Source organism: Magnolia sinica, chromosome 6 (assembly GCF_029962835.1).
Source record: "Magnolia sinica isolate HGM2019 chromosome 6, MsV1, whole genome shotgun sequence".
Taxonomy (NCBI): domain Eukaryota; kingdom Viridiplantae; phylum Streptophyta; class Magnoliopsida; order Magnoliales; family Magnoliaceae; genus Magnolia; species Magnolia sinica.
The window spans coordinates 55,665,683-55,678,206 of NC_080578.1; the positions used below are offsets into that span (position 1 = coordinate 55,665,683).

A 12,524-nucleotide genomic window follows, 5' to 3' on the forward strand; every position below is an offset into this window, starting at 1 on the left:
TGCTAGACAAGTGCCAGTAGAAGGGTGTTTTTACTGGCGCTTGTACGAGCGTCGATAATTGGGGAGTCTTTCGCGGTGCCCTTTCTGGTTTCATCGATGCTTTTGCTGGGCGCTGGTATTTCTGAAGCGCCGCCAAAAGTGGAAAAAGCGCCGGCAAACATTGATACAAGTGCCGCAAAAGGAGGGTTCCTGACCACTTTTAACTATGGAAAAGCGCCGCTAAAGATCTATATAAGCACCGGTAAAAGTCTTTGTACAGATTGAGAGGACCCAACGCAGGCCAATAATTTTTTTTTTATTATATATAATTCTATTGAAACCTATATTTTTCTAATATTTGAAACAAAAAATGTTGCAATATAATTAAAACTGAATATTAAACAAAATTTATATTACTACATAATAAAAAAATATAATATTTATTACAATAAATTGAAAATGGTCTTGAATTATAAATAAATAAATAAACAAATCCTCTATATGGCATACTCCTAGCACAAGTGGTGTCAAAGGCTGAAGTGCTTGTAAGCCTAAATTTAGGCACAATTGATTAAAATCCTGCACATAAGAAAAAAAGGAAGTAAATTATCAAGTTCATCTCTTTTGAAAGAATTCTTGGCGTCTATAATTTTTATAGTCTTTATAAGCAGCAATGAAGTTTAAAGGTATTTATACATTGAAGGAGATTAACAAGACAGTTTGGTATAGAAAGTTAAGATATGTGAAAATGGATGTGGTTGAAGTAGATATCAAAAGTAAATGTAGATAAGGAAAGTGGAGGTAAGTGTGAAAAATAAGAGTTGGTGAGGAAAGTTGAGATGGGTGAAGTATTAAGGTGAATGATAACTACTTTGTAGGATATAAGTTATTTGTTTATTATTATATTAGTAAATGACAAGACAATGTGAAAAGTATAATTTACATAAATGTTTGATTAACATAAATAAATTACTATGACATTTTACATTTTTAAAAAATGAAATTCAAATTATTATATGTCGATTAAATATTTGCAAATTCATGATCTCACCCCTTGAGTAGGATATGCATATCTAGTTAAAGCTTTGGAAAAATCTTATCTATAAAATACTAATTTTCAAAATGTATAAGGAATTGAATAAAATGACAGGTAGCTTTGGCATTTGATAGGAAGATTGGACCCATGACCATGCTCACCTGAATTAGAGTTAGATATTGCCCTCTTGATAGAGGTTCAGAGGTCCTATTGTTGCTTGCCTAGTTCTGCCATTCATTAAAGACAATTAAAGTTAGAAGTAGGCACGCACACCTACCCATATGCAGAAGAAAATGCAAAGACACACACACACAACACATGTATGCATGCACATTCTAAACATAGGAGGATGAAAGGATTTTTCATCTACATACACACATGTATACACACACATGCGTATGTATTTCTTCTTTCCAAATGTAAGTTGGGAGTAGATCCCTGACTTCCTCAACATTGCAAGTGTGGCCACAATAATAAAGGTACAGAGCTCAAACAAGGACTTTGGGCAGCCTTCATCATCCCATGAATTTTCAATTGTTTAATGGTTGTGCGGAGTTGGATGGATCCATCAGCGCATTGTACACTATGCTAAGTTAATATACATACATACAAACATGTATACATGCATATATACATATAAATAGCTACAAAGGGAAAGAAACCTAACCACTTCCAATTACAGGGACATCAGAAGAACCTCTCCAAATTAAAAGCCTTTCTTTGGATAATTCTACCTGCTGCATGGCAATGCATTTCCTCAAGTCAATTTCATTAACGTTTAGCTATGCTGATAAAGTAAAGCTTAAGGAAAGTTAAATCATTAAGAAGAAAGATGACTAACAAAGCATATAGAAATGTGTTGCAATATACACTTGTCTCTTTCTCCCAGTCAGTAAGCCACATGATTACTACAAGGATGAGGGTATGTAGAGCAATCCCAGTAATCATTCCACTCCAAATTCCCTTAATACTAAAGACAAATAAATAAAATTTCATATACAAAAATACAGAATTGTAACAGAGAATCAAGCCTACCATAAATGACAACTATAATACCACTTACTACAAAATTACAGGAAAGCCCCTAATTATCCAAATCAATTTTCCAATATCTATGTGATTGCTAAGAAAGATAAGCAGTCATTCTAACCTACCTCCAACCCGAAATTGAATTTGAATCCCAAAAGAAAAGCAGTAGGCAATCCCACAATGTAATAACACCCAATATTTATATAAGCGACAGTTGTTTGCCAACTAGCTCTAATGGCCACCACTGCAAATTCACACATAAGTGGAAAGTTCAGATGAAACTTGTAGGCTATGAGATTTTTGATTGAAGTTTCCAACCATCTAAATCTCGCATAAGACATTGGGCAACTCATCATTCTCTACATTGGGATCCACCTCCTGCAGAAAATGCACCAAATTTCTAAACTGATCTAAGTCAAACATAAAGAAAGATAAATGGGCAATAAAATAAAGGTATGATTTTAAGGTAAATAACTAATCTAACAAGTAAATTCTCAAACAACTAAAAAACAATAAATAAGAAAACTTACTTTAAAGATACCTGCTTTATTTCAGGTCCACTTTGAATGGCCAATGGTATCGATCCCTAGCGGGGGTGGCTAACATGGAGTGTGTGTACACACATGAGTGTGTACTAACAAACTAACTCAAAAAAAAGGTCCACTTTGAATGGCCAATTCTACTGCTTCCTTTGCTATTGACTTTGCGACGCTCAAGCCCTTCTTCCTCCTCCTTTACCCGGGCTTGGGACCGGCAATGCAAGTAGTTGCATTGGCGGAGTTAAAAAAATGGCTTAAGATCCATTTGGTTTGATAAAAATTTATATTCATAAAGATTGATGTGATGACCACATGGAGCTTAAGACTTATAATACTACAAATATGTACCAAAAATAACAACAGTAATACTTACATAAATGTAGTTGTTCTCCTTCACTTGGCTTCCATCATCTAACACTACCTCAAAAAACACGCTAAAAAAGGTAAATGCCCTCCGATTAATGTTGTAAAGAAACATGGAAAGAACAAGAGTTGCATTGAGTTATAAAGAAAATTGATAAGAACAAGAGTTTCATAACATATGCCACTTTGTTTCTCAAACTGAAAAAAAAATAAAATTGAACCACCGCTGAGCCTTAGGCCATGTTTAGAAAGCATGAATTCCATGCCAAACAACAGAAAAGGAAAAAGATTTTCCTTTAATGTGACTATTTATGTTGTTTGCATAGCAAAGAAAAGGGTGAATTCCATCAAGAAATCACTACAATTTACACCCATTTCAAACGTTGGCTCTATCAGCTCCACTATATCATCTCCAACTACCAAAGGAATGAAGGAAGAGGGCAAAAAAAAAGTCACTCCATTTCCACATATAAGGCCTCTGTTCTGTTTCCTTCAATCAAACTCGTGTGGGTATAGATCCGAACTTGTGCAAGAATGACAAATCTTCTAAAGTTCTTATGCTCAATCGGATTTCATTCATAGTCAACAAAAGAATCCTGAGCAACAAATACCTGAGAAGACTTGGCAACTTTCAATTAAAAAGATGTTTAGTGTAATGTTTAATCCATGTAATGAACAGTGCTTCCAGAGCCATAGAGCTTGTGTTGCATAGTCCTATCATAGGTGTGCCCCTTGTTAGAAAATCATACCAGACAAAAGCAAAAAAACAGAGTAATGCTATGGTAGGAGTAGCCTCAACGGCATTTTAACACATGCACTAACTACAGAAGAAAAAATAAATGAGAGGACAGTTCATCAACCAACCTCTTAAAAGGATGCTTGAAACTGAAACTGTTCAATGCATTTTAATTGTCCTCTCCACACTTTCTGAACAAAAACGACCACAGAAAGATGTTAACTATGTGAAAAAAAAAAAAACATGTGGGTGGACTTAAAAGCATATGCAAGCTATGTCTAAGATCATGATATCACCAAATGCAAATAAGTCCAATTCTCTCATACGATAAAGTAAAACAAAAGGAACTCCAACGGAACGTTGATTGACATATTCCATACAACTACTACATTAATAAGCACATATTTAGTAAAAATAATAATAATAATAATTCTTGCAGTGATTGCCTGGAGGTGTTTATATCATATGATCCAAAAGCTCGGACATGAAAATACCTAAAACCACTAAAAATCTCTAGGTTGCACAATTGGACAGGAGTGCAAAATGAACCCGAGTATAGAAAGTAGAGCCTTTCTCTTGTCCATATGACCAATTATCCTCTCAGTTGTAAGGTCTTGTAATCAAGCATGAAGAATGGAAGACAGCAGGGAGGTTAAACTATAAGGTAAATGAGAGATAGGAATTAAGTTCTCGCCTTCTAGGTAAAAGATGGAATATGAGAACATTAGACAAGAACCAAGTTGGGAAAACACACTATACCAATTTATCAAAAAAAAAAAAAAAAACTTGATCACAGCATACATAAATGTGCATTAGTAGAGAAATTTCTAATAACATCATGAAAGGCTTACTTCACATGCAAAGCTATTTCAGTAACACCTAAAAATGAGTTGATCTCATTTTAGTTAACTGAAATTACGTATAAGAGATTTTGATATTCAATACACAATCACTGTTAACATGAACTCAATATGCATTAGAGATCAAGATCTCTAATGCATAAATTCTGTTAACTAAATGAGATCAACTCATTTTTAGGTGTCTACCAAACTGGCAAACAGGGACTTAGTATATATTTAAGATGTATTAGGAAAATGAAGAACATATCAAACATTGGTTGATACAATTCAACCCTTATTTACACTGTTTAGAACCTCCATCTTATGGATCGTATGATTTCTTTAATGCAGAACATCATTCGGATTGTGATGGCTTGGATGACCAGAATTAGCCAAAGATTATTTTCCTAACAAAATCTCTATGATGTGTCATATTGACATAGGGTTGCAGTAATAATTATGCACCCACAAGAGATCATGATTAGCAAGCTAGATAACATATCATGAAAGAACTTTCACACAGAAACAAAAAAGGGAAATCTGAATATCTTTGGAAACAAAAATTCATAACTCACACATTTATATGCCAACCAATTTTCATTACCTCAATTATTAAGGCAACTTTTGAGCTGCATTTTAGGCTTTTCAAGTATGATTTTGAGTGGACCTGCTCAAGTATGAAAGAATGGGAATTAAAATAGTTTAAACTAAGCCTACATGGATCAGTGTTTGAGTAGAATATATCTTGTTGATGAAATCCATCTCTCATGATGAAGTGCATAACTCACTACCAAACCTTAATGCGTAGGACAGAGATGCAAGAATAGAAAGAATTTGAAACAATTTTAATCCATCAAACTGAACTGAATTTCAGTTACCAAAGCAAGAGAATACAAATGAAGCTTTACATGTTTTCCGCTATTTTATCCAGATACCTTTCATTTACCAAATGATTGCGAATTGAAGTTGAGTTTGAAGTGAATAAGAGGCTCCACAGAACCATATTCCCTGATATTTCATCCTCTTTCTGCAAACTATTGCTGTTTTTTTTTAAAAAAATAAAATAAAATAAATTCATAAACCATACCTATTTTTTTAACAAATAAAGTAGTTCTGCTTGATTTTCTAAGAAAATAAATATAGCTTAGAAGGATTGCTCCATGTGGGCCTTCGTTGATCTTTAAGATTTATCAAGGTTGCTCTGTTCCACAAAGCTAAACAAAACATATACATAAAGTAGATAAGTCTGAAAATTCCACAGATATTGCTCAACATTTCAATCTACCACTTGGATGATTGCATCAGTAAATTACCTCCCCTAACTCAACCCAGGTCATGATCAAGTTAAATCGGTGAGTTTTTCAAGGACTTTATCTAGTTTCAGATGAGAAATTCATGAGAATGCCGATACTTAAACAGGAAATACACAAATGTTTGAACCAACATTTGCTCATCCTAATCAACATTATTTGTGGGCCACCTTTTGGTGATCATATTTGTTCTTATGTGGGGGCTCCATGGTGGGTCAGAGGCACTGCAAAAAATCATCCCCATTGGTTGATCCTAATATCTCTCTAGGCCCACAATACCAACATCTTATAATACCTAGATATGGTCAGCATGTATGATTGATGTCCTTTTAGATTTGAGCATAAGTAGCTAATGTAACATGAATGGACTAATGGTCATGCTATCATCACGTACAACTAGTTGAATATTTGATCTCATTTCTCTCCTCTTGATTGACACTGTAAAAGTATAATCACACACATTCTAACTTTTGCTTATATTAATTGATCACTTCTTTCTTCTTTTTTTCAATTTGCACAAGTGGGGTCCAACTCGATTTGGGTTGGGTTATTGAGGTACTTGGGTTGGAAATTACCAACCCAATTTGAATTTGGGTTGGGCTTCAGTTGAGCAAATTCAGGTCAGGTTAGGTGGGGTTGGGAATAATCACAAGTATTTGGATCAGGTTGGCTCAGGGATGGAGGATTACGGGTTGTTTTTGGATTAGTCGTGAACTTTTGACCATTTTGGCTTCCAGCTTGAGGGCCATCATTCAAACAGTAGGAATGGGCTTGAAAGTGCTATTTCAGACTGTGTTTATCTGGGAAAGGGTTCTGAATATCTAAGTATGCAGACACATGGACCTCAATTCATCTATAAAAATATCATTAGCATGATCAAACCAATTGAATTCCACCGCTCTTAACATGCAGTATCCTTTCTTTGAATGCTCAAGGATGTATTGAGATTTGAAAATCTCAAGCCTTCACAATCCAACCGCTTTACATGCCATCACATGTGCCTATATAGAAAACAACTACAAGATCTAAGTTGTCCATCAGGTTGGCCCTGCTCTGTCAACGACATGGCTTAGTAATCAGTTGGGTATAGTAGTCAATCCATCAGGTGGGCCACAGTATACAAATCAAATGGACAAAAAAAGGCTAAAACATGCTTATCCAACCATTAATTTCTCCCATGCACAGTGGCCCATCGAATGACTGGATGCACAGGGTATGCTATATGCACAGGCAGGATAAGAAAACAATATGCATTAGGAAACCAATTTTCTTTAGCTAAAACAGATTCTTCATTTCCTCATGATGTAGGAAATCCTCTTTTCCTTATAATAAGAAGAAAAGTGCTACTAAGATGCATGTTTTTGTAGAATCCTTGGAGTGCACGCCATAATACTTTTATACCCAATGTTGATATTTTTCTTCAGTGATCTAGACCATTGACTCATTGCACTCACGCAGATGGGCCATAGCCCAAAATCAAGGGAATTGACCATGTTAGACATCTAATCCATGGATGCAAATGGACTTAATGCACAGCTGAGTGCACTATATAACTTCTGTCCGGTCTTTTCATAGTGTTATTTCACAAAGAAGAAAAAGCTTTCTTACTCAATATATAGATTGGAAACTGCTAATTTGAAACCTAAGTGCCACACTAATTGCATGAGTAATTGAAGTTTAACCATTTTTTTCAAGATTTATATATTTTGAATGGCTTATTTAATTCTGAACGTTATTGAGTATTCATCAAATTGCTGTAATTTTGCTTGATTTTTGTGGATGTTTATGTTGTTAATGTTTTCTCAGATTTACCTAATACCATATAAGATTGTTTTATCCTTCTATTTTAATAGTTTGCTTTTTCTCAGGCATGTTATTTTTAATGACACGATTCGTAATTTATCCCCGTCTCTGCATATTAATGACCCAGTGGTCTAAAAGTCCTAACACTTTAGAATTGATCACTTAAACAACACAACATTTGGTATGCCATCATGCAGAATTGCGATATACCTAACTGTTATTACTATTTGACAGAGTTGTAGAGGAGATTGGTTGATTCTACATGCATAGAGATTTCAGTGTAGTGTTTGAGTGTCTCACCATTAAAAATTCCAACGGGCCCAATATAAGGTTTTTGTAATGTTTATTTGCCAACCAACATGTTGATAATGTTTAGAAGACCTGGATGAAGGTAAAATACAAAGATCTTATTAATTCAAAACTTTCGTGGCCCACAAAATGTTTTTAATGTTCATACGACATTGATTCTAGTGGTGTGGTCCACCTGAGATTTCGATCTTCATAAGGTTTGAGTTCGCGTCCTAAAAGGAAATGTAAAAACAGATGTTTGGCGTGGATTTACAACACATGCATCAAACTGGTGGGTGTTACCCGGGTAACAGCTCGCTGGAGAAGGGGTGAAAAAGCACAGGTCAAAAGGAGGCAGTCTCTTTCGTAAAAACGATTCAACATTTGGTGTAGGTTCCTACTCCCAAAAGCTATCAAAGAAATTACCCAAACAGATACAAAAATGATTTCTCGGAAATTTTGGCAGAGCCAAACATCTGCCTTTTCCAAGTAGTGTCTATTTTATCACGAGAAAGTGCACTCCAGTTCATGTTACTCGGTGGCCCCACAAAACATAAGGACAAAAACTCGTTTAATGAACTCTCCCTCTCTCTATCTCTGACGCCCTATTCCTGGCATACACGGAGCTAATTCACATCACCTTAATAGTGGGGCCCACCGTATATGGCTAATGTCCCTGAAATCGATCAGATGCTTGGACGATTCTAATATGTGATTAGAGGTTGTTTGGGAACCCTTGACCATCCGCATGCAGCACACGCGGTGGAACACGTGTGTGGAATCCGAGCTTTTCTTAACGTGGCTACGATGATTAGGTGCTTGCGTACTGAGCAACTGAGTGAACTTTGGGAGGCCTACTGTGATGTTCATGTCTTATCCATGCTCTCCATCCACTTTTGCATCTCATTTTAGGTCATGAGCTCAAAATGGAAGTATATTCAAAGCTCAAGTCAACCACACCAAACAGTGGGAATTGAATGCCTACCGTTGAAAACTTCTTGGGGCCACTGAAGTTTTAGATCAATCTAATACTTTTCCCCCCTCATCTGTGCCTATATTACCTTGTGAACAAGTTGGATGACAAATAAATATCACCGTGGGCCTTAGGAAGGTTATAATGGTGGATATCATTATCCCCACCGCTTCTTGGGGAGTAGTCTACTTGAGCTTTGGATGTGCTTTAATTCTGGGCTCATGCTCTAAAATGATATCATAAAATAGATGGACAGTGTGGTTAAGACATGTACATCACAGTTGGCCCACAGTTTACACTGTATGCAATCAGATTCTATATAACCTATGAGTAAACTATGTGGAGCCTACCATGATGTTTGTGTCTTATCCACCCCATCCATTTGTCTTATGAACTCATTTTAAGGCATGAGTACAAAATTGAAGTATATCCAAAGCTAAAGTGGACCACGCCATAGGAAATAGTGGGTATAATGGTGTCTACCATTGAAACATTCTTAGGGCCCAGAGTGATATTTATTTGCCATCATGTAGACACCCCACTTAAGCTAACAACACGATGAAACATGGATGATCTTTGGGAGCCATTGCTCAAGCCCTAGTTGTACCTAAGCCACAAGCCATTCCCAAGCTTTAGTAAGCCATTTCCAAGCCGGGCCATTCCCAAGCCATAGCCAAATCACAGGTCATTCCCAAGCCATAGCCAAATCAAAAGTCATCACCTGAGCCAAGTCTTAAATAAATGCATTAAGCTACTCTGTGCCAAATGAGCCATTTGATTGAAAAGGAGGATGTGGATGGTAATTGGACTACCACTGTGGTAATTCAATTACCGGCTCCTCTTGAAAGTTGGGCCTAAAGCCACAGTTGTTCAACTATTTGAGAGAATTGTGTAAAGACCCGTTTTACTCCGGGAACTCTTATTATTCACCATTTTACGAACCTTGTCCACATGAGAGAGTACTATGTGACCTCTTTCCCCTTCACCAATCCCAAGCTACTACATTATATTTTACCCTTCAAATACCCTACAATTGCTAAAAAGTCATCTAAGGGGCCTATAAATATCTCCATCTTCTCCTCATTCCACACCAACACTCACCAAGAGAAGGAGAGAGAGAGAGAGAGAGAGAGAGAGAGAGAGAGAGGCCTTCATCCATCCCAGCTCCCTCTTCAACCTCCTCTCTCTCTCTCTCTCTCTCTCTCTCTCTCTCTCTCAACCTCCAAGCCTCCAAGAGCCACTCTCTTGAGCCTAGCCCCTCCTAGGTTATAAGTCTTAAATTAGGGTGCACCCACTTCATCCAAGCCATTTCAAGTTACAAACCAAATATCGAGCCATCAATCATTTGCATTCATACTTCATAAATCATATCATTACTTTGCTTCTCAACCCCTTGCTTCTCTAGGTTCCCATCGGGTGTATGCTCTGTGACTTGCCAGAAATATATATCCTATCACATCAGAAACTCATAAATGCCTAGTCCTCAACATACCATTCTAGCACCATCACATCTCCTCTTAACATATTTGCTTTTTGAGACATCCTCTGGATGTATACTCTATGACTTGCTGGAATTTTGGATGCTGCCAGATTATAAATATGAGTTCACCAAGTCATATTTTAGCCCTTTACATCTAAGTCATCCTATCCCCTAAAATCAATTAACCACACAAAGTAGAAACCGTACATTTATAAAAGCAGAGAGGATGCATAACACCTTCCCTCTCCATAACTAAGGTGCCTTACTTAGAATCCGAGATAACATATCATAAGTTATTGTTAATTCAAAGAATCTCTGGATTCTCTAGATTTCATAGATTTTGTAGGGACTATTCAACTATGGGATTTAACACTAATTAGTTAGTAGTGACTCCATGTCAACCGTCACCAGTACAAGTCATCCCATAAGCCCAAAAATCAAGGACAAAAATGTGCGGGCGCTAATTTCCAGCATTCACTGAATGACAACTCTACTAGGGACTGTTAGTGCACTGATTTGTGCATCTTATTTGTCAATTATGTAAGTCCATGTGTCATGTAGTTGGTTAAGCTCTTGGAAGCTGAAGACCGAAGACATAAAAGGACATGAGCATCAAAGAGCAAAGAATAGATAAATGATGTGCCTTGGTGACCCTAACCCTTGACCTAAAACAACTCTTGAACTTTTAGATTTTCCTTAACCTTATAAGTAAACCTTGTTGATTATCTCATACTTTAAAAACTTAATTGAACATGATAAGTTACGTATAAAAGGTGAAAAAAAAAACTGATGTGAAATCGTATGCCCAAAACAATAGTCTTTTGAGCGGTGCTCGATCTTATCGAGTAGTCCTCGAGGGGTTTTCGATGACATCGAAGATCCCATTAATGGAATCGAGTAAATAACTCAGATTCGTCCAGTAGATATTGATATTTTTATCTGAGTTTCTCAATGGCATCGAGGACCCATCATAGGATCCCCTCCATGTCATTGAAGACCACTCAATGGCATTGGCTAGTAGTATGTAAACTATTTAGCAACAATTCAGCTGGAAACTTAATTTTCTCGATATTATCGACAGAGTCATTTTCTGCCTTTAAAAAAAAATACCGTTGGAGTATACGTGATTTCATGATCATATCCCTCATCCTAAGCTTTTAAACAAATGAGTTCTAGTCATCTTCCTTAAGATTAACACTCTAATGAGGATTCCAACCTCCACCTTGAAGATGTTCTTAAAATAAACCATTTTTTAGAGATTAGACTCAACCTCTATGCATATATGTTATGACAACCCCAAGTGCATGATTGTGACGTAGTAATAACTCGGTGATACCGAGGTTGTACCCACAGAGACTTGTAATTTTGTGATTTCAAGAATACGTTATAATTATAATTAGAATCTAAACTAAGCAATGGAGTTTCATTTAAAGAGTAATTGTGAAGGAAATGATCAAAGATAAGATACTAGAGTGTCAAGGATCTACTTATAGCTATATCTTAATATTAATTCGCTTAATTCAACTGGATTATTCAACTAGAATCGAAGTCCTATCCTATCCAATCGGATAATAGAGCAGTTAAATCGTAATTTATAAACTCAAAACATATTTGAATTTCAATTGAAAGTACCAAAGTATTGCTCGCAGGTAATTTAAAGCATTTATCTTACTCGGAGTCCACGATATATCAATGGATTTTACAGCTTAATCCCTTGTAAAATAGATAAGATACTATTATTAGCTTTCTTAAGATCTAATGTATCCGAAGTCGATAATGGATCAAAATAAGCTAAAGATAAATCTTCATTGAAACTAATTATCAATGAATTGTTCAACATTCAAATAAAAAACATGAATCAAAGTAAATTAAGCATTAAAAAGAACTGTAAGCTTTACCTCTTAGGTCTAGCTAAGAGATTAGCCAATCAAAGATATGATTGAACTATAACTCCAGAAGAAAAACATAAAAACTAAATATAACCGAAGCATTAAAGAAGAGAGATGACTCATTGAAGCTTTATAACTCCTTGCTCTACACCTTCTACCCTAATTCGTTCCTAAAAAATCCTAAAATATCCTTTTATATAGACTTGATTCGCATCGACTTCAAACGAACTCTGAATTTACGCAATCGTGCATACCTTCGA

General features: G+C 36.0%; 1 protein-coding gene across 7 annotated transcripts; it reads right to left on the bottom strand.

Annotated features, from left to right (window-relative positions):
- Nucleotides 1-350: 350 nt before the first annotated feature.
- Nucleotides 351-2,620, bottom strand: LOC131248773 (protein DETOXIFICATION 37-like). Of its 7 annotated transcripts, XM_058249227.1 has the most exons (5): nt 2,575-2,619; nt 2,170-2,288; nt 1,886-1,978; nt 1,177-1,236; nt 351-558 (listed from the first exon to the last, which is right to left on the bottom strand). In XM_058249227.1, coding segments are annotated over exons 1-5 (444 nt in total). In that variant the 5' UTR covers nt 2,576-2,619; the 3' UTR covers nt 351-387. The 7 variants fall into 7 exon arrangements, 2 of the variants coding, with proteins under 2 accessions (XP_058105210.1, XP_058105209.1); XR_009172446.1 differs by having other exon boundaries at nt 1,886-2,422; nt 2,586-2,620; XR_009172447.1 differs by having other exon boundaries at nt 1,886-2,288; nt 2,586-2,619.
- Nucleotides 2,621-12,524: the final 9,904 nt, after the last annotated feature.

Coding starts and splice junctions, on each gene's coding strand:
- LOC131248773 (XM_058249226.1), bottom strand. CDS start 2,400: ATGATGAGTTGCCCAATGTCTTATGCGAGATTTAGATGGTTGGAAACT. Junction 1,979..2,169: donor AATTCAATTTCGGGTTGGAG/GTAGGTTAGAAT, acceptor TTTAGTATTAAG/GGAATTTGGAGTGGAATGAT. Junction 1,237..1,885: donor ACTGGGAGAAAGAGACAAGT/GTATATTGCAAC, acceptor TGGCAGAACTAG/GCAAGCAACAATAGGACCTC.